Source organism: Equus asinus, chromosome 25, assembly GCF_041296235.1.
Source record: "Equus asinus isolate D_3611 breed Donkey chromosome 25, EquAss-T2T_v2, whole genome shotgun sequence".
Classification (NCBI taxonomy): domain Eukaryota; kingdom Metazoa; phylum Chordata; class Mammalia; order Perissodactyla; family Equidae; genus Equus; species Equus asinus.
Genome location: NC_091814.1, coordinates 26,506,435 through 26,532,088, shown reverse-complemented (window position 1 = coordinate 26,532,088; position 25,654 = coordinate 26,506,435). Strand labels below are relative to the sequence as shown.

Here is a 25,654-nt window from a genome sequence, read left to right as displayed (position 1 = left end):
CTCTTTTCCCTATGATTCTGTAAGCTTATTTCTGGTTGAGTCTCCCCAACCGAAATACAGGACCCAGCAGAGAGTAGATGATCAGTATATCTTTGTTGGATGAAAGATTGACTCAGAGACCAAGGGGGTCCTTGTTGGGATGGCAGTGTTGGTGAAATTGTGCAGGCCAGTAACACTTGGTGCAGGCTGAGAGGTTTTTATTTTAACGGTAAGCTGTAAGGCTGTCACTAAACATAAGTGGACATGACCAGACTGGCAGAATAGAGCAGAGTGCTCTTGGAAAGCAGGCAGCACCAAAAGAGAAGAAAATTTGGCTTCTAAGATTACCGTATGTCTGCTACCCCACAGACCATGAGCCCCTGCAAAGGTCTTTGCTGAGGTGGGGACAGCTGGAGTCTCCCCTCCGATCTGCGGGGGACTTTCTGGGTGCTCAGCCCTCTGTGCCTCTATGTCCTCATCGAAATAGGTGCTGCTTGCTAGAGGCTCTCCCATGAGGCCAGATGCAGCCCAGTGAAGTACCATTAACAAAGGGCCTGGGAAGGGCGGTGCTAACTTCTGGCTGGTGAAACAGTGTGCACATCGTGCAGACTCGAGAGCAGATATTATGTGGATCAGAGTGATGTCAGCTCACTCAGTGGAGGAGAAAACAGGACACCTCTTCAGATAAATATAGTAAGACCCACAGTAAATAAGGCCCAACCTCAGGGAGGCAGATCTTTAAAAGAAAATTAAGATAACCGTCATCTGTCTCTCTGTCAACCATTGATGTATTCAGCTAGCGCCTTGTGGTGCTAAATGCTTTTTGATGATGATGGTCATGATGACCACTGTACCTCCCCACAGAGGGAGGGTGCCTCCTGTGTGTGAGTTCTTGGTGGGAGGGCTCCATCTTTACTGCACAGAGAGGAGGGATGGACCAGAGGATCCTGCTCCCTTCTCTCCGCGACTTTCCTGATTTTACCAGGATGTAAAGCAAGTGGAGGCAACAACAACAACGAAAAGCTCATCTGAAAATCAAAGCCTAATCGCTCCCATCTGCTCCAGCACTGCTTCCCCTCGCTGCCTGCCAGGATGTTTGCCGCAGATGCTAAGGATCACATTATTTTCGATAAGTTGTAATCATTTACTTGAAATCGACTTCTCCTCTCAAATGTCCCCCTGGAAACTTGAATTGGCATTTGAGAAGCCCTGTTCAGGATGGAATTTGAATGCTGGCACTCAAGTTTAAGAAAGGCGAAGCCCATTTAACTGCCACGTGTTGGAGTACTCAAGGTTTCAACCACTTGGACTCTGTTGGGAGGAGAGCAGGAGGCCCTGTGGACAGTCCAGGAGCTCAGAGCCACCCCTTATCTCATTCTCCGAGGAGAAGCATAGATGCTGAGATAGGAAAGGTTGGAAATGATGGCTCCATGGACTCTTTCCCAAAGCAGAAATGCCGTGTATCCCTGAAGACGTCTTGATCCCCATGAGATGCTCCTCTTTTCTCCAGTCACTAGGCTAGTGAAGACTGAAGGCGTGTTTTGCAGTCTGCAGCTCATAGTCTCAAATGCCCTCTCCCCATTCCACTGCCACAAACTGGCATTTCTTATTTAGTGCCTCTTGCCCAGGATGACAATCCATACACAGTTGGCATCCTGTCCTGCCGTCCCATCTTCCCTGTCAGTCAAAGGCTTAATGCTTTCAGAGGCTACTTGGAAGGTTTTGAGAAGCAGCAAAAGCCTCCTGCTTCTCATGCAGCCTGTTTGCCTGCAGATTCTGCCGCTCCTGGTGTCTGAGAATGGCATGAGTGACTCATTAGCAGCAAGGCATGTGCTTGGTGTGGTTTTTGTAACAAGGGGTGATGGATCATCCATATCCTCTCTCTGAAGGACCCTGACTGACCTTGTGTGCATTTGTGAGATGACTGTCTGGGGTCACAGGTGTTGTTTGTGGTCATGGAAAAAGGAAAGCTAATTGGCATGTGTTTTGAAATGGGACCTGGGCCGCCCGTAAATAGACCCGATGTCCTTCAGCTACAGAATTTCTGTTACCACCAAAGTGAATGGAGGTGATTTCTTCTCTAAGTAGGCTGCATTGGCATTTCTCTTTCCCTTCTCTTGTGTCCCTCTTCCAGTCCTCTGGAACTGACAAATTCAGCAGGCTGGTTGGAGTACAAACATTGTTTTACTATAGTGTAAGGAATATCTCAATATAAGCTATGTATAGGTGGGCAAATTACAGTGGCCTAAAGTAATTTGTTAGAACTTAGTCTCGCATACTTTCTGCTCTTATATTTGCTTCCAGGTTTACAGTTTAGTCTGCCTTAGATTACCTTGGGTGAAGACAGAATCCTCTGGTCACTCTCTTCTTCATCACAGAGGCAGCAGAGTGCTCCTGGCTGGTTTCCACATGCAGCCACCCCTCACCACCCACCCCTGTCTTCTTCAGTCTAGTCTACCCTCCTCCAGACCGCCCAACACCCTGGCCAGGAGGCATCTCCATTCCCTGTTCCCTCACCCCAGACTTCCCCAATCTTCTGCCCCTGCTAATAGCCTGGGTAGTATCCAGAGAGGCCCCTCTAATGATGAAGCCTCTTTCTATCTGTTCTAAACCTTCTCTTTTTGCAGAAAGAAATTCTCCCTAGTGGCTACTCAGGTTTTTCTGTGACTTGCCTCCGGTTATTAAATCTGCCTCTTTCTAATTTCCTCTATAACACTCTAACCAACATGAAATCGCTCTACCTTCTAGAGTTCTTTCTTTCTTTTTCTTTTTTTTTAATAGCTTGTATTAGCTTAGATTGGTTAGGCTGCCAAAAACAAAACAAAATAACTTGGCTTAAACAAAATTTTATATCTCTCTTACTTTCATATAGTTCAAAGGCAACCATCCAGGCTGGTCTCTACGGTATGAGAACTTCTAATCTGCTTTCTCTCCCTGGGGTGACTTCCATTCCCCAGGCAAACTCATGGTCAAAGTTGGCTGCAAGTGTCCCAGCTATTATATTCATGTTCCAGCTAGCAGAAGGAAAGGAGAAAGGGGCAAGAAAGGCAGTCCTTCTTTTTAGGAACATTCCTAGAAGTTTTATATCCTACTTCTGCTTATCTTTCACTGGGGTTTGGTCCCATGAGACATGACCATATCTAGCTGCAAGGAAAGCTGGAAAGTGTCTTTCTTCCCACTAGCCATTCCAGCTAAAAATCAGTGTTCTGTTTCTATAGAGAGGGATATATTGGAGGAAACCAAGAGATAAGCCTTTTCTTTCATCTCTGTGCTTTTCCTTAGGTGTTCCCTCTCCCAGGTCCCATGTAGGAGAGAGACAAATGCTCCATCGTATCTCATATCTCAATGTAAATATTAGCATAGTTAATGTGTACCTGTACATAAAATGATATTATTATTATTAGTGTTAGTTGTAGTGCTAACAGTAGTCCTGAGATTCAATGAGTCCTTTCTTCTTGCCCTGTACAAGAAAAACACACTTGTCCTTTTTCTTCCCCACACTTCGACTTTCCATCCTGTCACAGATTCAAAAGAATTGTGTTTCTAATGGAGCAAGAACTAGAAGGACCAAGTTAAAGAGGCTGAAGCGATGGAGTGAGCGAGATTATTGCACCCTGTTTCCTGATTCCAGACCCCACGTCTGATTCTGGCTGAAATTTGCTGTTTGCTATCTGTGCTGTCATTCCTCTGTCTGCCCGTGGTCTGCACACCTCTGTCTATGGGGCTCATCTGGCAGAGGCGTCATTTCCATCTTGTTGGAGGGTAAGCTTACTCCAGCAAGGTGAAAGCATATTATAGTAGTAGTCTTAGTCTTCTGTGACTGTAGAATTGGAAATAATTATAGAGCGAGTTAAGAATAAATTATTAATGTCTTCGATAAGGAGTCCTCGAGGTCAATAGCATATTGTTTTAGGAACCCTGCCTTTGGATTACCCCATGGCTTTCAAAAACTGGGATGGATTCTCGTGGGAACAAGATGCCCTTTATTTCAAACTTAGTTCTGGTGGAATTGTTTGGTAGATTGGAGAAAAAAAAATAGTTCTGCTCCATTGAGTTTGCAAATATGGGCAAGAAAATCCCAACTGTCACTAGGAGCCAGAAGAGCATTTGTAGTCTTCAGACAGTGGCATGATGTCGAGAAGGTAAGACCACACATGATACAAACGTGGCAACATCCAATTATTTTAATATTTTGAGTGTGGGATTCCTCTGTGCTCCAGCAGAGAAGGATGGTTGTGAGGTCTGAATCCCACCTGAAAGTCGAAACTGAAACACAGTTCTATAAACTTGGGTTGTGAATAGAATTTTTACTCTCTTCTGGTTATAATTTATTTATTTTTTAATGGAAATTTGAAAGCAGCCATTAGAGATGACTTCCAGGCTAGACTGTGTGACACAAGGTGAGATTGCTTCAGAGTGAAGTGGTTCCCCCAAGGGTCTTTCAGCTTTCTAGAAGGACTGAGTCTTCTGGTATAAGCTCTGCTAGGTCAGGAAGACCTGGACACTTTCTGGTTCAGGAAGACTAATGTCAGGGGCTCTCTGTAGAGGCGGGACACTTCAGGCTTCAGAGGAAGCAAGATTCTTAATGTTCTTATTTATTTATTTTTGAGGAAGATTGGCCCTGAGCTAAGATCTGCTGCCAATCCTCCTCTTTTTGCTGAGGAAGATTGGCCCTGAGCGAACATCTGTGCCCATCTTCCTCTATTTTATATTTGAGATGCCTGCCACAGCATGGCTTGATAAGTAGTGTGTAAGTCTGTGCCTGGGACCCAAACCAGCAAACCCCAGGCTGCCAAAGCAGAACGTGCAAACTTAACCACTACACCACCAAGCCAGCCCCAGATTCTTAATATTCTTGAGAGAAGAATAGCAAGAAAGAACATAAGGAGGAGAAAGAGGAGAAAACAGAAGATGTCTTAAAATTTATTCTGTTGGCTGAGGATTGATTTCTTGGCTGTGGCGGTGTCAGTATGAGCTTACCTGGGAGCACAGGACAATGAGATGGGGTGGACATGCATGTATGTGTGTCTGTACCCTTAGTGACTTAGACTGGTTCCTTCTGTGTTGCTGATTCCCAACATGCAGAAACCAAACTCTTGGGGCTGGCCCGGTGGTGCAGTGGTTAAGTGCGCACATTCTGCTTCAGCGGCCTGGGATTCGCCAGTTTGGATCCCGCGTGCGGACATGGCACTGCTTGGCAACCCATCCTGTGGCAGGCGTCCCACATATAAAGTGTAGGAGGTTGGGCGTGGATGTTAGCTCAGGGCCAGTCTTCCTCAGCAAAAAGAGGAGGATTGGCAGCAGTTTGCTCAGGGCTAATCTTCCTCAAAAAAAAAAAGAAAGAAAGAAAGAAAGAAAGAAAGAAAGAAACCAAATTCCTATCTGTAAATCTATCTTGCTTTCTTATTCTTTCCAAAAGGAACTTTATCAATGGGAATGATTTAGATTTAACAAACAACTGAAAACCTACCAGTTACCAAGGATGGATGTGTGCTTTTGTAAAAATCACCCTATTTAATTCTTAAAGAGAATTATGGTGTGGTTGATATTATCGATAACTGTTGGGTGATAATGAAACTGAGCTTAAGAGGGAGGCACAGTCACACAGCAGGGGCCTCATACCTGGCTTTGTTCTTCCTTTGTGCCACGCTGTGGAGCTAACAGAAGAGAGAGCCCTGGGCCCTCTTTTTTGGGGATATTAAAATATGATGGGAGAGGAAATCTGCTGTGTATTAGCACTTGCCGTGAAGCAGGCAATGCGCTAGGTGCCTATGGAGACTCCAAGCTGCAGACCATTTTCATCTTAAGGCAAGAGGATGTTGAGACATTTCTCTTGCTTCCTCTGTGGCCGCTTCCTTCAGGAACTACCATTGTAGCGAGAAGCTTACCCCTCCAGGGATTACACAAGTAAACCGCCAACTAGGAGCTCCACATTATTCATGCTTTTTGTGAACAGCTTGGTAGGAAACCATTTCTTGCATCCTGGGTTGCCATGTGCAATGTAGGCCTCACACACCCTGCCCTGGTCCTCCCGAGAGTCTTTCCTCCTCCCTCACACCTCTTGGCCTGGCAGTCTGAGGCCAAAGCCAGTGTGAAGTCACACCCTCCCCCCAGCTTCTGCAGCAGCTCCTTAGGCAGAGGGGTTCCCCGAGCGGCCGTCGAAGCTTGAGCTATTAAGGACCAAAGCCCCTTGCCCAGGCAGCCGGCACCCATCCAGAAAGGCAGGCCTGCTGCCTGGCACATGGGCCTTCTCTCTGCCAGCTGGCCCAGGAGGCTCAGCGTGCCAAGGAGGGGATGTGTGAACGGGATCCGTGCCCGAGCTTCTCCTGAGAAGGAGAAAACGCATGTGACCAGAGCCGCCGAAGCCTAGCCCAGAAAAAGAGATGACAAGAAAAGCATGGTAATGTTTCTCTAAAGAAAACCTTCAAATGTAAACAAACAAACAAACAAACAACCCTCAAACCGTCTCAAGAGTGTCATCTATTTTTATTTTTCACCATGCTATGGAGCTAACAGAAGAGAGCCCTGGGCCCATACTTACACTTTTTGGGGATATTAAAATATGATGGGAGAGGAAATCTAAACCTCACACCAAGCCCTGTGCGTAGTGGCTGTTGGCTAAAGGTGAAGAAGTGAGTGCATCATTAAGCTCCTGGCAGGACCACATTTTATTTTGAAACTCAGCACAGTGACTGGTGCCATAGGAAATGCTCAATAAATATTTGCAGGATGAAATACTTGTGGAATCTTAAAATCTTGCTGTTGACTGTCTAAACCTCTCAAGTCCCTTAGCATGGTCTACCTGCTTAACAAACCCAGAAAATAAGTTGAGAGGACTAAAAGATGTCTTATGTTCATATTGAAACCCCTGGTGTCTAGACCGAAGAGACATTAGACCTATGGGTCCCCCCTTAGCGACCCTAAACTTCTAAAGGGCTGAGAGACAGACAGCCCTGGGAGTCCAAGGGTGGTGTTCAACATTCAGAGATTTCGTGAACTTGGACTTCTCATCTGACAAGGCTGCCCCAGGCCAACTGCAGCATCAAAGATCTCCACACGGGCCTGGAAGGTCTTGACTTGGTGGTAACTGGTTCTCCCGTGCTAACCGGAAGCTCTGACTGGCAGCTATTGCTAATGTTGGCTTATCAATTTCAGGAAATAAAATTGTTAATCATTTCCATTTGTTTGATGGGCAAACTCTTAACAACACAAAAAAGAGCGTTTCTGTTAAACTAGGAGGTTGAGAAGGAGAGGTGAAGAACATCAGGACACACCACCCCGAGCTTCAAGCCACTGACGTGAGATTTGGATCCCACCTTTGGATTAGAAGAATCAAATTATGTCATAGTTATTTCTCAGCTCAAGTTGAGAAGTTTCCGGTTTATGACATAATTGTGCTCCTGGGAAATGAAAGAAACTGGAGGAAGGAGAAGGGGGTGTGTGTCAAGTGGGGTTTTTGGTTGTCAGCCACCTACTCTGGCGACTTCAAGTGCAGAGCACAGGCCTTAAGGCAGTGGTGTTATGTGTAAGAAGGGACTAGAGGAGTGTAAACCATGGGCTTCTTGAAGCTAGAACCTGTGTCTGTTCTTGGAAATCCCAGCACCCATCGCATTCCTGCCCCCTTATAGGTGCTTGGTCAGTAATTTAAGTGAACTGAGCCTTCCTCAGGGGGCTCATTTGTGGTAACGTGATATGTATGGCCCCCTTCTCTAGGGGCTACTGTCAGCCCTCCTGGGAAGTCTTCCCCAGGTATCAGTCACGTGCCAGGCTCTCCCCCACACCCAGGGCCTTTATCATGGATGCTGTCAGCTTATTCGGTCCTGGAGGCTCTCGCCTATGGACAGCGTAGATTTGCTTGTTTAGAATTGTCAGCTTTGAAAAGGCAGATTTGACAGTTTTTTGAAGTGGGTATGGAGGAGGTGGCAGAGGGAAAGGCCTTCTTCCCAACAGTTAGCTGGCTCTCGTCCAACCCGTAACTGGAATGTGGAGAGAAGAAGCACATACGGGCCGAGGCGGAGATCTTTGGGTTGCACCATCCTGCATCCTTTCCTCCTTCAATCTTTCTTACATATTAAGAAATGCTTGAATAGATTCTCAGTGCCTGAGGCTCTGTGAGGTCGTATAGGGGATACATAGATGCAAGGACAGGTCCTCACTGCCTTTCAGAGGCTCATAGCCATGCTGGTGAGGTGGCAGGTGTGACCTGGTGCGTCCTGAGATGCGCCGTGGCTGTGCTGTAGACATTACATGGCCTGGTGCTCAGAAGTGAAGGAATGCATTTTTGGCTATTATCTGGGTAAGTTTCATGGAGAAAGATTCTGAGCTGAGATTTAAATGCGATAGGACTGTGGTAAGTGGATTTCTCTGGCTGAGAGGGAAGAGGAAATTCTATCACATGGCACAGTGGCTCTTACCCTGGTGGTGCCATGGGCAGAAAGAGGTCATTGAAGAGGACTAGATTTGGAAGAACTTAAACAAATTAGAATGATCACATCCACTTAGCTGCCATTTGTGAAAGAGAGTCAGAATCCTAATGCCGTAGTAGAGGATGAAGGGTCTAAGAGTTAAAGACCTAGCTTCTGGTCTGGGCTGTGTCCTATTTGCTTTGACTTTGGGGAAGTTACTTTGCCTTTGTAATCTTTGATGATCTGCGATGTAAATTTGGAATATTACTTCACGTTTTATAAGATGATGCCATTCAGTGTCTGCAAATACTTTATGAACAAATGGAAGGTGTACCTGTGATATTTTCAGGAGGCAAGCACTCTCTATTTCTACAAGTGCAGGGACCACGTATTTCTGTCCCATACTTCTGTCCAAAGTTCTGACCGCTGGGGAGATGGCAGAGCAGTCTTGAGGGTGAGGCTGGGAGAGCTCCACTCCCCCAGCTCTCCTGGTCATGCATAGGGAAGACAAGCTCATGGACAGTGGAATACCCTAATTGGAGGTTCAGTCTTGTGCCTTCAAATCAAGCAAAGAGATTGGTCAGAGAATTTGAGGGACCACCCTGGGGAAGCTGCCTTGGGCCTTTTTTCAAGCCACGTGTCTGTGGCTGGCTGGCTGTCTCTCTGTCTCTATCTCTGTCATTTCTTAACTATCTCCCAGCCCAGCCTTGGGTCCCCGGACTGCTGTGCGAATCTGAAGACAACCCTCTCTGTAGATCTGCCCTCCTCCCCCGCTGCCTGCCGCACCTCTGGAAGTTTGAATCCAAGAAGGGACATTTCCCCCAGCACTAACCTGGGGACTCCCAGCCCATCCAGTCCTTGGTGAAGAAAGAGTGCCCTCTAGTGGCCACCGCCCAGAGCTGCTGCAGATCCATGTCACAGCTTGGGCAAGGACAAAACAACCCACACGCAGCCCTCCTGCCAAGGATCTTGAACATGCCTTTGGGTTTGGTTTGTTTTTCTCCTTGTGTGGAGAAAAAGAAAGAAAGAAAGAACAGCGGGAGGTCAGTTGTGAGAGCAGCTCCGACAGGGCTGTGACAGTCCCCTTATCTTGGGAGTTTCACCACAGAATTAACCCGAGGGCCAGCGATGGCAGCAAGGTAGATGTGACATCAGATGCTTTTTAAAGAGCTTGTGACAATTTCTGTATAAATCACTTACTTGCCATGTCTGGTCGCTTACATGAGGGAGTAGATTTGTGCAAAGGAAACTCCTTCCTTAAGAATTATTACCCAAGAGTTAAATATCTCATTGGGCGACCCCTCTGTGGGTAGCAAATCCACTGCAGTTGATTACATTTTTGCTAGTGGAACTGTGCAGAGCTGACTATTAACACCCCACGTGTACTGGCATAAACAGGGGATTTGGCCCTTTAAAACCTGTTTCAGTAAAAGCTGGTGGATGGGGGAGCAAAGAGGGGAGGGGAGGGGGAGAGCGCAGGGCGCCCGTCAGGGAAGCAGGAACCTGATCATATGTGATGGTTGCTGGATTAGGTAACAGCTCCGCTGGTTGAAATTGGATCTTGGAGGATGAGTGTTAACATCTCTGGTGTCCTGGCGAAAGGTTCATTTGAGTCTTGCATGGTGCCACAGAGATAAAAAGGAGCTTTTAAATAATCATTTTGTCTCCTACTCGCCAGAGTGCTGGCTTCAAGCAATAAATAGGCAGCATCAATTCTGCTTAGACATATCACCCTTTTCATTTATTTATTTAATGTTCGTGGGATTTTTTTTTTTTTTAACTGACTAGCTGAACAGTTTCTCTGTCAGTGAATCCCAGCACCCATTTTTATAGTGGTGCATTCGGCTTCTCCTCCTTCGGGGTAGAAATATGTGCATGCCGTGTTGTTTATTGGTCCATCCGTGCCTCCTCCAAGCAGACAGATACAGCCCAAGACCATCAGAACCAGAATCTTCTATGTAAAATAATGGAAGAGGAAGGTTTTCTCTTGTTTATATTGTTGTTGTTTGGGGTGGGGTTCTGATACATACTCTGAAATTTTCTATTTTCAAAATGATTTTGAGTATAATTTAAAGGGTGTAAATTGGAGAAGATTGTTGTTTTTATTTTCCCACATTTTTATGGGTTTTTTTTTGGTTTGTTTTCTTCAAATCTCTTGTTTGGGGCCTTTTTATGTGTCCTAAACTCTGAGTATAAATGCAAGCAACATTTGTGTTTTGATGCATTGTATTTCTATCATATCAAGTTCTTATTGGCCACATTCAGAAATCAATTATATTAAATCTTAGTGAATGCAGATTTCTTTTTAAAGAGTATTTTTTTAAAGGATTCATAAAATGATACAAAAGCTAAGCAAAATGTTAACACTTTACTGTGTTTTTTCCCCCCAACTAAATATATCCTTCGTACTCTGGGCAGGTAAAAAAAAGAAGATTCAATATAGTTTAGTGCTTTATACTTCATGACCATCCTGAAACTTCCATGGAGACGAGGAGCTTGCAGTGTTTCCTTTCAGTGTCTTTTGCCAGCCTTAGCCATTTCCTTTCTTATTTTCTTTAAAACCAGTTAGATTCCAAGGTCAAGAAAAATATTAATTAGGTAGGTGTGCAGAGTTTGTGTGGATAGTTTGTACTTCCCATTGATGGTTTAAAAGAAAAAGTGGAGCATGGGCATGGGTGAAAGTGAGAGGGGCTGTAAGGGGCACACATTCTCAGGTTTGCGTTGGGAGTATGGGAGGTAGTGAGGGTAACTCGCCCGTGGTCGCTACCTAGTCCCTGGAGGAACTAGTACCAGCAGCACATTGGTCTGTGGATGCCTGTCTCTGCCTGTCTTACTTCTCTCGTAACTAGTGGAACTTTACTAGAGGAATAAGCCAGTGGAGTGAGCCAGGCAGTCTTAGGCACAGGTGCTGGCTGAGGGTCCTTGAAATCATCTCAGGTAGGCATTGCGTAAGCCAGCCCTAGTAAAGCGCCTCCTGACCATTAAGATGACATTATTCCTTTTTGCTTTGCTAACCTTGTTGAGACCAAAAATTATTATAAGCTCTTCCAGTGTTGGGTCACTTGCAAGAGTCACTGGTTATGGAGTAACCAGGAGGACCCACCTGGGGGCATCACCGCCCAGCTGGAGTGTTACCCCCTCAGCATCTTGGGGAGGTTTTCCATCAGCCCAGGTAGCTGCTTTCCAAGAGTTTTGGCCTCCTCTGGAGTACGTTGGACCTGAGATTCAGGAGAGTGGATTAGAGAGCAAAATTTTGCCCCAGCACAATGTTTTTTAATGACCAAGCTAAAATGGAACAATGACATTCATTTTTTAAGAATGACTCCCATAGGATTTTTTTCATTTTTAAATGGCCCGTAAATATTTTTGTTGATAAAGCAATTAAAATTCACTAAATAAAATTCACTAGAGAAACACTCATAAATCCCACATACTAAGCCCTCACCTCAAAGAATTCACTGGACTGTGAGGTGAGGAAGGTAAGGCTTCTGGGCTCTAACACCAGGTGCCCAGGTGGGCAGATTCTTTTTGCCACCTTTTGGGACTGGTATTCAGGAAGTGGGTACAGCGTTCAATTGCTTTCTTCAGAAAACCTTTGTTCGTGGTGATATATTCTTCAGCGGACTTTGGAGATTTGAGTAAATAAATTCAAGCAACTGAATAATGTGACTAAATCTTTATTATTCAAAGATCAGTCAAAGAAGCAATTTCCCCTTTAGTCTCGTGAGCCTCCAAAAGGAGAATTCCACTGGACAAAAATCCACAAAATAAACCTCAACCTGTGCCATCACCAATATAGCAATTTTATTTTAGTGCAGCAGAATATTAAAAATTCAGATGCGAAAGGAAAAGAGCCTGGGTCCCGAGTGTTTGCTCTTTGTGTGTCCGGGCGGACTTCCTTCTTTCTTCCCCAGCCAGCTGCCTTCCCCACGTCCTCCTCCCATCCTCTCTTACTTCATCACCGACCACCTGTTTCTACCCCGTGCCTTTAATCCTCTGCTCCTAACTGCCCTCACTGGTCCACGTGGCGTGACATCCCACTTGACTGTCTTGTGTTTCATGAAAGCAGTGCCACAGTTTTCCCTTCAGCACAGGAGTTGAGATTCCTTCTGAACAACTTTCAAGGTTGGTTCTTGTCACGCCTGTTAGAAGCCAGGAGCATGTGGGCACAGCCAGCAGTTATGCTGGTATTATGCGTGATGGAATGCCCTGAACATCTACATGTCCCCTCATATTGAGCTCATATCCACCTTCCCTGTCACAACTCCATGGGGTGCCTTGCGAGGGCTCAGGAGTCTACTGGAAATGGCACCATCCCCTTGAGGCTCACCACATGCGCCCTGCCCTGAAACAGCTCTTGCCTCTCTCACTGCTCCAGTGCTCATGTATCCACCGGGCCACAGACACCCTGCCATCCCCATCCCCAAAATGGGAACGAACACAGGACTGCTTCTCCTCTGCCTTTAATCACTTCCCTCCTTTCCTACTCTACCCAAAAGTGTTTTTTTTAATTGAAAATTCCTTTCATGTTCCCTCTCCGCAAAGACTTGGCTGCTGACACCTAAACTGGGTTTAGATGAGTGATTTATTTTATGGCAGGTTGTGTGATGGTAGTAAAAAGAGAGTGCCTCACTCTTATGCTGATTTACTCAATTGCTCCATCTCTTTCAGTCCAAATCACCCCACCCCCAAAATGGTCCATGGTTTTAATAAAAAGTGGTCATCTCGTTCATCTGAGCCTCCTCCATCCTACCAGAACACGGGCTTCTCTGAATCCCTGAGATAGCTTGTTAAAAGAGTCTCACCCTAGTTTCTAACAGGACAGATTCCTTCTTACCTGGAATGAGTAGACCTCAATTTGGGGAGATAAACATCTCTACTGCAGGGCCAATTTGTCTTCTTGCTATTTTGGACTTTTCTACGCTCTCTGCTCTTCCAGGGGAAAGGTCTTAAGATTTCACTCCAAGTAACTGAATTTGCCTAGCTTAGGTTGTCTTGGAGATGAAAATTTAGGCCAATCAAATATTACAAAGTCAATGAGTATGAAACTACAAATTCACAGAAATCTAAAATTAGAAATGAAGAAGGAAATGCTTTTCCTTGAATTAAAATTTGGCAGTTTGCGGATGAAAGTGAAAATTACATTCTGTTATAATTAATTCTTTTGTAGTTTTGAAAGTTCTCTTATTGTGGTAAAAGAGACATAACATAAAATTTACGTTTTAGCTATTTTTAAATGTACAGTTAAGTGGCATTAAGTACATCCACATTGTCGTGCAACCATCACCACAAGCCGTCTCATGAACTCTTTCATCTTCCCCAAATGAAACTCTGTATCCATTAAACCACTAACTCCTCTGTGCCCCGCTCCCACCACCCCTGGTACCCAGTAGTCTACTTTCTGCCTCCATGAATTGGACTGTTTGGGTACCTCATATAAGTGAAATATAATTAATTTTTGGAACAAAGTGAATCACTCCTTGCATTTTATCCCCCTCTCAGTGCCTGTGTTTTTCCAGCTGTTTGCCCATTTCTCAGATACCATATTGCAAATAATTTGAAGACTTATTTAGCTAAATGACACTCTTTTTTTTTTTTAAATTTTCTCCCTTGGGTTACTGTTAACACTGCCCCTCTCTTTATGTCTTCCTGCAGTTTTGAGTATCCGGGGAGCCCAGGAAGAGGAGCCAACAGACCCCCAGCTGATGCGACTGGACAACATGCTGTTAGCAGAGGGGGTGGCGGGGCCGGAGAAGGGCGGCGGCTCGGCTGCGGCAGCGGCGGCAGCGGCAGCTTCTGGAGGGGCAGGTTCAGACAACTCAGTGGAGCATTCCGATTACAGAGCCAAACTCTCACAGATCAGACAAATCTACCACACGGAACTGGAGAAATACGAGCAGGTAAACACAGCCTTGAGGGGTCTCGGGCACCCCAGGCCCTTTAGGAAAGGATGGAGGGGACATAAGACTCCGGGCCTCTCAGAGAATGAGGGACAGCCTTTCCTGGACATTGACATTCTTGGGTCCAGCATTTCCTGTCTAATCACAGAGCTACTTGCTGACCTTGACTCCACTAAGTCTTTGGTGTCCACTATGAAAAACCCAGGTAACCTGGAGATAAAGGCATTAAAAAAAATTTAGTTGTGAAAGATGATTTCAGGAAACAGCAATAGTCAACATAAGGTCCAGTCCGTACCTGGAACTCTGGAATATTTGCCCGTCGTTTGCAGCCTGGGGTCTTGTCAGGGTGATATAGGTCCTGAGCAGAGTCACCACCTGACCTGCGGGGAGGTGGCTGGCTTCCTCTGGCCCTTGTTAGCTGCTTGTTTAGGAGGATTCTTCATCTTCTGGCCGCTCATGGAATCCTATGAAAAAGGATACTAAAACTTGGCCTTAAAGTCTCTCGCTCTACCCAGACCCAGTTCAATTGAGAGTCAAACCTGTTCTCCTTTGTATGTATGATATGCAATAGGATATACACCTTTGTCTCTAAAAAGAATAGAGGATCTCAGGGGACCCCTGGAGTCAGGATTCCAATCCTGACACTCCACTGATGATCTGTGGGACCCAGTGTTCCACACACTCTACCCCAAAAGCTCGTGGTATATGACAGAGAGCTGTGGATTTGAAGTCAAAGATATCACAGGGCCATAAAAATCATATGAAGGAAAGAATAAGAAAGGCTTTACATTACGAAGCAGCATATGTGTGTAAGGTGTTCTAATTGTAACACAGCTCCTCTCTACTCGAGATCCCCCCTCCACATATATACATTAGTTCAAATATCAATACTGTTTCTTCTACTCAATATGAGCAGTGCTACTTTATTAGGAGTCTCTTAACATGAGCCTCTCCTCCCGTCATTTAGCTGACACATATGTTTGCTGTCACCTCTTTGGATGCAACCTTGTCCTGAAGTTCTCCAGCTAACTTACTTTCACCAAATTGTTAGGTTTCTGGCTTTCTTTTCTCTTCTTAAGAGTCACAAAAGAAGAAGGAGAAAAAGCAAAAAGTAGAGGACCCTCTACAGTCCTCTTATGACTGTCTAGGTAGAAGGCAAATGCAAACTTAATAGAAAATTTAAATTTTAAAATAGAAATAGGCATTTTAAAATTTAAAGTGAAGAAAGTTTCATTATTGCACTCCTATCTACCTTTGAAATGGATTTCTACAAAGTTCCTTTCTTTGTGAGCGGGAAAAAAATTGCTGTGAAGCTCGAAGCCAAGTATGGTGAAATTCAACCATCAGATAACGTGTAGGAAGAGTTCAAGGGGAGGAAAATGAAAGCAATCTTGTGGTAAGAACCTGTGAGTCATCGCCCTTCACCTTCTTGGGAAAGAACCAATGTTCTTGCCACAGTGTTGGCTCATGTAGACATTTCCCCAGAGCCCAGGGGAGGCTGAGCTCAGATAGCTGGCTGATCCATGACAGTTTCCCCCAGCTGGACCATCATGTTAGAATTCAGAGTCTGCCCTAACCTGCGGGATAACTTGGGAAGACCGATGGGGACATTTCCTGTAAGGGTCCCCAGCTGGCCTCTTGGGTTCTTCCTTCTCAGTGCTCTTCCTACTTCACCTTCACCACTAAGCCTGGTCTCTGGTATAACAACCTATGCAGGCCTGTCATCCAGGTTAACTCATGCCAAACTCCTGGGGCAGAAGAAGAGACTAGAGTGTAGCTTCCCCCACTAAACCCATGACTGGAATGGATGGTAGGCCGAAGGTGTTGAAAACGCTTCATTCTTAGCTGAGGTTGCCAGCAACATAGAAGAACTGACTGTTTCCTTGATTTAAACCCCCTTGTCACTCTTCTGTCCTCATCCCAAATGAGTGAAACGTGTTGCTGATGTAACTACACTTGCTCCACAAGGTAATTTTGTGGTTGGGTACCCAGGCCGGGTACTGCATAGGCTCCATTTTCATACAGGAATGGAGGAAATGGAGGTCAAAGAGCTTAGGTGATGCATCTGGGTCACACATCCAGAATTTGCCCTGGAATCCAGTTTTTGACCTTTAGCCCAGGGCTATTTCTGGAACAACGCCTGACTCCACTTCATAAAGAGCGAGCCTGCGCTTGTGTAGACACTGAAGTAACCAGCTTGTCCTCACTGTTACTTCCATGGACTAAGTTGCGGGTACCTAAGGGAGGCTAGTGATAAAAATATTCTCCTTCAGAAACTTCTCAGGGATATCTGCTTACTCTAAATAATAAAGATGTTGGAAATTGGGAACTTAAGGAAAAATTCCATCAGCCATTATGTAAATGTAGAGATATTATAGTAGTCATCTGTATTTATTAGTCTTAAAAAGTACTAAAACTATTATTTATTTATATGGGCATTATCCTGGATAAGAACTGAATATTGCTCAACATACTCTGGGTGCTTAATAATTTATTAATATTAGTTGTATTGTTAATTACAGTAAATAGCAGATTGTAGGGAAATGATACCATTAACCTTCTAGCTAGTATGTCTGAGAGATACATCTTCTTCATTTTTCTCTAACCATTCCTCGTGGGAGCTTTTTCAAAAATAGGAAACCTCAGTAAAGTAAAAATGTCACTCTCTATTTTAGTAGTACCTATATGAAATTACCAAATTGCCTATTTAATAGTTGATTCTGTTGTTTTTGTATGGCGGCGGTAGATACCACACGATCAGTTTCTTGTCAGTAATTAGCTATCAGAGCCCTCCTCACCCCTACTCCTCAAAAAAAAGAAGTACCTGAATCAGCCATTGTTTCACCTTGAAGTTATTAAATAAAGTAGGCTTCTAGAGACTTTCATTAGAAAGAAAGGAAGGAAATTGTTTTAGTCATTAAATAGAGTTGGTAAAACACTTTTTCAGCAGATCATGTTGGTAGCTAAGGCATTTAGGAGCTGGCATATTCTAATAGATAAAACCATGATGTCAGAAACCTGAATTTTATTCCAAGTGCTTCTTAAAAAAAAGAAAGAAAGGAAGTGATGCTCTTCTAGCTTTGCAGGGTTTGTCAGCTTTTGTAAATATGCTGTCAGGGAATGACTGGGCAGAATCTCAGGCTGAACTGGGCTGGGTTAGTTCTATCCCCAACTAAGAGGATCCTAAAACCCCAGTTACCCTTGTCGCTGAGATTGGCAGCCAAATCCAGTTTGAAGAAGTAAAAGAAGAAGACGGGCCAAATGGAGTGCAGGATGTAAGTTTAAACTCTAGGACACAAAGCAGGATTTTCCAAGAGGCTTGTCTTTAGTCTACTTCTCCCAGAATGCCCTTGCCCTGGAACCTGGGACATCTTCTTTCAGAATCCTCTGCTCTCTGGGGGCAGCTGAAGTGTTAGTTCTAGAAAGTGACTGTCTTTATGACAGTCTCCAGTAGACTTTCCTCTGTCACAGAAAGCTTCAGCCTGTGAAGTTCTATTTAATTAATGTTGTAACCCCAGCTATTCCTATTACTGTCACCTCATGAGCGCCTGACCTAACTGGGGCAGCTCAGCTTCTGAAGGTGCCGAGCTTGGGGGAACCAAGGAGGAGGCGTGCATAGTTCAGGTCCTGGAAAAATCTGGATCCTTCTGTTCTGTCTGGTTAGAATGGACTTGGAACTCTGCTCTCTGTTGTGTGTTCCTGAGCAGCTGTTGAGCAGCTGCCCTGCTCCACCTCAGCAGTGGGTGAAAAGACTCCACTGTCTGTTTATGGCAGAGCAGAAAGGGCCTGGGATAAAATGCTGTGAATAAACATCAGATATTGTGAGTATTTTTATTCACTGTAATGAAGTACGTTATTATTAGCTAAGCACTGTGGCTTCCTGGCAGACAGCGAGTGCACTTGACAATACCTCCTCACATCCATCCCCTCCTCCCTTTGAGCCCCCATGAGGTGGGGAGCCTGCAGCCCAGTGGGGTGTAGCTCTTCCCCAGAAAGCTGGTCAGGATGCTTTCTACATGCCTAACTCTCTACTCCCCACCCCATGGCTTTGAATTTCAGCCAACTCGCTGCCAGGTTTATTACCCTTCCTTTTTTGTGCAGTCTGGGGCGGGGGGGACAGTGTTTGGGGTTGCGGAGGGAAGAAGCCTGTACTACAGATCTTGTGTTAATGTGGTAATTTTCTTAGTGGAGAGCAAAATGCTATATGGGCCTGTTCTTCTATGGAGTTATCTTCAGCGTATGCCTGCAGAGTAGAAAGAAGGTATTTATAACCCCCTTTATTTTTACCAAGAGGCAGACTGAAGCCTGGAGAAGTTTATCCAATCGTGAGAATATGTTGGGTTTCTGAGTTATCCATATTTTGAAGAGATAATAATGGGCAGACACACATATAGTAACTCATTTAATCCTTGCCACACTCTTTGAGGTAGATATTGTCATTCCCATTTCACAAATAAAGAAGATGAGGCACGGAGATGTTATGTAACTTTCCAAGGTCCCACAGCTAAGTGAGTCCCAGAGCCAGGACCTATGCTCTTACTTAACCCACGCTGCTGTGCTCATGTGAGTGATTTACTCCATCCACAGACCACTGCGCAAGAGCTTGGGTACTGCTGGCCTTGCTAAAAGGTTGGGAATGATTAAATCCACTCTCAGATGAATAAAATGAGGCACCGAGTAGTAAAAGGATTTGCCCAAATATTCACGGAGGTAGAGTCAAAAACCAGGCCTCCCAGTCCACAGTGAAGACACAGCCCAGTGGATGTGTCTGCCTATGTATCTTTTGCCAACCAACCTCGAAGGATTTCTTAGAGAAATAAACAGTAAATGTGTTATTGTTACTGCATTATTGACAAATATGAAGGGCTTTGTGCTATAAAAACAATGACGATGCAGTGTTATCATTAATGAGTGTGTTTCTATTGTTAATATTAAGATGGAGACCTTTGAGGCCTTGGTTCTTCAACTCTCAAAGCATCCTCTTGCCTTTTTTGTTAAAAGTCTAATACAGTTTTACAACAATGCTGTGAGTAAACTATGAATCGTTATTTTATTGAATGCTCAGCTAAGGAAGTCAGACTACAGATGATAAGTAATATAGTAACTAAAAGAAACAGCAGTAGTGTTCAGAAGAGTAAGTTCAGGCTCTGGGAAAGGACAGAAGTCCCTGGCTTGGAATATGAACTGTTCAGGTCCTGCCTCAGCTGCTTCCTTTTTACTGTGTGCCTTTGGAAAAGTCCCTTCATCTCTCTCAGTCACAGTTCTCCCAAATGTAAAATAAGGAGACGGAAGGGATGACCTCCAACTTCACTTCCAGAGCTGATGGTATGTTGGTCTGGAGCCTGAGAGTTTTCCTTTCTGCAAGGAGAGCTCCTGGATCCTCTAAAGCATGTTTTGATGCTGTTTCTATAAGGCCTCTGAGGGCAGATTCCCTTTGCCTTACGGCCATGTGGAACTTCAGAAGGCTAGCGTTGGAGAGACTTCTTATAACAAAACTAGAAGTAGAAATAGATTAGTGAGAAATCTCCCAGAAGAGTTACCAAAGCTTTTAATGCCATGATCCCACTCTTTTGGCTGTTTGTGCATCCCAAAATTGAATGTTTGGGAGCTCTAAGTATATCAGAGATAATGGGCAAGGCAGAAGTTCATGCTCCGTTTGACCCCAAACTCTCTTTGGTTATTAACATTGGGGTGAAGGGTTGTAAGGTTTTTTATACTAGGATTCATGTTCTCGTCTTTCACAGTAGTAAAAATCATGAAAAAAAATGATTAAGAAAAGATATGGGTAAGAATTTTCTTTTCCCATAAAAAAATCTACATCACGGCTAAAAGTTAGAGTCAAATGAGCTGAACGGGATTTCCAGGCAGTCATTTATCTTATCCCTCTGATTTGACAAAATACCACAAACTGGCCCAGTTTTCTTTACTTACATAAGTCTCTAGAAAAGCCCACATGACCTTATGAAAAGGACCTGACATGTGCCGATGTTTCTTGTCCTGCCATTCCAGGCTTGCAATGAGTTCACCACCCACGTGATGAATCTCCTGCGAGAGCAAAGCCGGACCAGGCCCATCTCCCCGAAGGAGATCGAGCGGATGGTCAGTATCATCCACCGCAAGTTCAGCTCCATCCAGATGCAGCTCAAGCAGAGCACGTGTGAGGCCGTCATGATCCTGCGCTCCCGGTTTCTGGATGCGCGGTGAGTCACAACGGGGTTGTGCTGTCCTCTGGGAGAGTCACTCATCCAGAGTTGGAATCTGTGGCTGCGAGACTGGATAAGCCATTGGTTTTATACAGCTCCAAGAAAACGTGTGATTGGAGGGAGTGATTTTTGTTTCCACTACTACTCACTCTGAGTGAGCAGCAAGGATGACTTAGCTACAGTGACAAAAAAGGCAGGACTTTGTGTTTTCATACCACCAGGTACCTCTTTCATAGGTACATCTTGTAACTATGGGCCTATAGTGGTCTTCTTAGCACAGTGCAGTGACACACTTTCTCCAAGAAAGACAGTTCAGACTGAGAGCTGGGATCTTTCCCACACTATATATAGGCAGAGAGCGCACTCAGTTCAATTCAGCAAATATTTATAAGTAGATGACCATGTGCCAGCCTCTAGGGTAAGTTTCAGGAGTATAAAGATGAGTAAGATATGGTCCCTTGGGCATAGAGGGGCAAGGGGCTGGTCTGAGATGGGCCAAATTTGCAATCAAGGTTTGATGTTTTCTCTCTGGCATTGCTGCTCATGACCTTACTTGTGAGTTCAAAGAATTCAGTTGATGAAACCATGGATAGAAGTGTTCCTTAAGACAGAAACTGAGAACAGAGAACAGGTAATCAGTTCTTGGTCCTCCTGCTCTCTAACAGATGGATTTATTCAAATCCCTTTGATTTCTTTAGCTCTGTTATTTAGCCTGGAAGATCATGATAATCATATCTTATCTGCTCTAGAAGAGTATTTTAGTAATTGATCTAGCACATACATTTTCAGAGGGTGGGTATCCTTTGTGTCCTACAGTTCATCTTAAATTAGCCATCTTCTATAAATGCAGGTGTCATCTTTTTGAATTTTTTTCACCCCTGATATCATGTATTATTCATCTCTCTTACCTGTATTCTTCTCTCTCTTCACAATTGTGGTCTTTACAGTCCACAGACCTCTTTGAAACTTGCTGGCATCTCCTAAACTCCCTTTTATTCAGTGTGTTTTGGGTCACACGGGATATGAAATGAGAATGCCAGCTAGGAAAATGTATCTCTGGGAAAATAGATTTCCATAGAGTAAGTCAAGAGAAAGTGAAGATGAAGATAGCTTTTCCCAGTTGAGTGTGGCGCTGAGCGGGGAAGGCGAGGTCACCCTGCAGCAAGACCCTCTGAGCAGCTCCCTTGCCCCATGGCCTGCTGCCATCCTGGTTTCTTTAAAGCAGGCTGCTCCGTGTGGTGCTAAGTGCAAATGACTGGTGGCCCCTGTCTGGGTCTTTCCCTGGTGCTGCAGCCGCCGCCACTCTGCATGTGCTGCTTACATCCCCATGGTAACTCCCTACTTAAAATGCTGGAGTTGGTATTTATGTTGGCAGATATTGAAAAACAAGAAAAGTTGGGCCCAGACTGGGTTCTTTTCAAGAAAGAAATTGGGAAGAAAGGAGGAGCAGAATCATTGTCTCGTCGGATTTCTTCTCGCAATAATTCTACTGTGCCCAGTTGAAGGTCAGACTCTAAAAGACGCAAAACTAGGCGAGCTTTGTACACAGTTCCTTTCACTTGCACCAGCCTTTGCCTGGATCGTTCCAGTTGGCACCAGAAGGACAGTCACTTTAAGAGCGGGTTTCTTTCTTGCTTTGGTTGCAACCTTTGAATCATTGCCTCTGAGCCAAGGTTCAAAACGAAAACAACTAACCCATTGTCATTGTTATTAGCATTTATTTTGAGGGTCTATTTAGTATCAGTGAAAGAATATAACCCCAAATGCCTGCCCAAAGCTGAACAAATGGTTTTTCTAGCTCACAAATAAATGTTTGCCTGGATCTCCTGATTAGGGTAGTTAATATCATTGCTTCCAGTGCTATAGTGCGGAGAGCTAGCTAAACAAACCTTAGTAAGAAAGACATCCTCGTTGCTACGCATGCTGCTCTAAACCATGCATCTGATGGGCAGGGCTCAATCAAGAAAAGATTTCATGGAAGACAAGTAAAATACAAGGGGGACTTGATTTAGGAACAGGATTAGTCTTTGTAATGTAATAGGTATGTCGAATTGAAAACTACTGCTTTGTTGTGTAACATTCCTTATATTAGTTTTCTGTTGCAGATTACTGCAAATTTAGCATCTTAAAACAACACGAAGTTATTTTCTCACAATTTCTGTTGTTCAGGAGTCCGGATCTGCCTCAGCTAGATCCTCTGCCCTCCTCCCACAAAGCTGTAATCCAGGGGTGATGCTCAGGGTCCTCTTTCTAGCTCATTCCAGTTGTGGGCAGAAGTCAGTTCCTTGTGTTGTAGGACTGAGGTCCCAGCTCCAAGAAGCCCCTCTCTTTACAGGCAGCTCACAGCTTGGCTGTTTGCTTTCTTCCTGGAGGCCAGCAGAAGAATCTTGCCATTTTAAGGCTTTAACCTAATCTCCCTTTTCATTAACTCAGTGTCTACTCATTTGTAACCTAATCAGTTTTCTGATTTCCTAACCTCTTTTTCACAGTCCCACCCACACTCAAGGGGAGGGCACATACACCAGGGGTGGAATCTCCCAGGCCTTCTTAGGATTTTGCCTTCCACTCTCCCGAACTGAGCACTTGCCCAGGTTTTGTCCCACTCAAGTCATAGCCTTTTTCTCTTCCTTACATTGACTTAACTGTGCCAGAAAAGTTTAACTTAAAAATTCCATTCATTCATTTGTTCATTCAACATTTATCATCCCTTGCTATGTACCAAGCATTGTATTGGAAAACTTGGTAACATTATTGTCAGGGCTATAAATACATTCTTCTTATTTGAAAGAAACAGAATTTATAAATCCTTTTAATGATTTTTCAAGCAATAATTAAAATTTTTGGGGGGGGGCAACGTTGTGCTGGAGATAACAATAAGAACGTAAACAGATGGTTAGAAGTCCACCTCTGCACTTCATCCTGATAGAGGGGATGACATAAAATGAATTAGCAGAGAGAAGGATAGCAAAAAGGAGGAAAAGACGTCCAGTAAGGTCTGGTCAAACTGGCAATGTATTTAGATTTATTTATTTATCTAATTGAGTTCTCACTCTCTGCCAAATGCTATGTTAGCCATGGAATAAGAAATTATGAAAAAAATATACATATAAAGGTGGGTGCCACCTTCAAGGAGCTTATAATCTCATGGGGCAAACAGACACTCTTACTAAACATAAAATTGCACATGAACACATGAAGCGCATCTGCCAACTCCACCTGAAGGGGAGAGAGAATGAGAGAGAGGGCAGACAGGACTGAATCTCAGAGGAGCAGGATGTTTGACACATAGAAGGAGTAACATGAGCAAAGTAAAACAACATAATTTGACTTCAACAAGCATTACTTACTTGAATGCTTAGGCAGTAGGGTTTCAAATATGAGTGAAACATGGCTCCTATCCTTTGAGGAATTTGCTCTTTAGTTGGGGAGACACATGTAAACTTGTGGCAAATGCTGTGGGAAAGAGATACACAGGGTGGCATGAAGACGCACAGGAGCGTGACAGCCGCGAGTGTCTTCAGGGAACGGAGAAGCATATGATGTGGCGAGATGGAATTATGCAGAGCATGTGTAGGAAAGGGAGGAAATGAGGCACTAGGGATAGGAGAGATCACTAAAAAACCTTAATTGTACCCATGAAGATTTTGAATTTGTCCTATTAAGCGGCAGAAACCCTCAGAGCTGTTTAAGGAGGAAATGTAGTAATTTACAGTATACGTCCGCAAATTGCACTGCTTGGATTCAAATTCTGGCTACAATCCTGACTACCTTTGTGGCCCTGGGTAAGTGGCTTATCCTAAGACTCTGTTTTCCTGTCTATAAAATGAGGATAATCCTATCCCCAGGAATAAATAAGATAATATGAAAAAAAAACTTAATACAGTGCTTGGAACATGATATTCACACAATAATTCAGCTATAATAAGGATCACTATATTATATATAATTATTATATATTATTATTTAATTTTACTGTTGTTATTGGTGACATGATCAGATCCATGGTTTGGAGGGATTACTCTGGGGATTCTCTTGAAGATGAATTGCAGAGAGACTAGCTAGGGGACCACTCTTGAGGCCTGTGCTTCCCAAATTGGGGGAATACAGAATAAGGATGAAATACCTTCCCCATTTTACTCAAATATTTGAGGGAAAATATTCCTATTTTAAAACAAACATTGGTATATTATGGAATAGACTAAAGCAGGAGGTTTTGAAGACGTTCCGTGCTCTTGATGGTGGACCCCAGGCTGTGAGTTCGTGCTCTTCTTGCCAGAGGGCGGCTTGGGCAGTATTTCTGGAAAGCATTTCTAGATTTGCACTGTCTAGTGTGTGGCTATTTGATTTTAAATTCAAATTAATTAAAATAAAAGAAAAGTAAATGAAATAAAAAATTTAGCTCTCTAGTTACGCTAGCCACATTTCTGCTACTCAGTACCACACGCGGCTAATGGCTACTTTGTTGGAGGGCAGAGCTGGAGTGTTTCCCTCAGTGCAGAAAGTGCTATTGGACGGCATTAGGCAGACCTGCATATAATAGACAGTGGATCATCTAAACCCATTTCAAAAATAGCAGTGACAATAAGGATGGAATAAAAGGGATGGATTTGAGAGAATGAAACTGACAGGACTTGCTTTGGGACCAATCATCTGAGGAAGGTAAGAGAGCAAAAGGAATTGAGAATCACTCCCAGGTTCTAGCGCATGCTAGGTACTAAAATATTGGAATGAATGAACAAACGAATGAACAAACAAATTAGCAAATACAATAAACTGTATCTATAGTGACGTCATTGTATAATGTGGGTAACAAAGAAAATGGAACTGGTTTGGGTGAAATTTGATACCAGTTTTGGAAACGGAATTTGAGGTGCCTGCAGTATGCAGTGGTAAATGGGACAGTGGCTTTTAGGGGAAGCGTTAGGCAGGAGACAATGCATTTGGCAGTTAGCCACATGTGTCCTGCGTAACTACACTTCTTACTCTTGAATCATTCTGATTACAAAGGTTGTGTCCCTGAAATGACACATTTATCTAGTAATATTGAATCAACTTCCCCATTTCTTAAATTAAAAACCCAGATGCCTGACTATCAAAGCTTTTGATTGGCTTTAAAATCACAAATGTTAACTCGCTGAGCTGGTAATGCTTCAAGCCAAAGGGAAGA

At 44.0% G+C, this 25,654-nt stretch overlaps 1 protein-coding gene across 9 annotated transcripts in view; it reads left to right on the top strand.

Moving 5' to 3' along the window:
- Window positions 1–25,654, top strand: part of PBX1 (PBX homeobox 1) — a 309,428-nt gene that overhangs the window by 204,062 nt on the left and 79,712 nt on the right. For all 9 annotated transcript variants that reach the window (XM_070497722.1, XM_070497719.1, XM_070497725.1 and 6 more), the window contains 2 exons: window positions 14,040–14,284; window positions 20,294–20,484. In XM_070497722.1, the coding sequence (XP_070353823.1) occupies window positions 14,040–14,284; window positions 20,294–20,484 (436 nt within the window). The remainder of the gene's footprint in view (window positions 1–14,039; window positions 14,285–20,293; window positions 20,485–25,654) is intronic.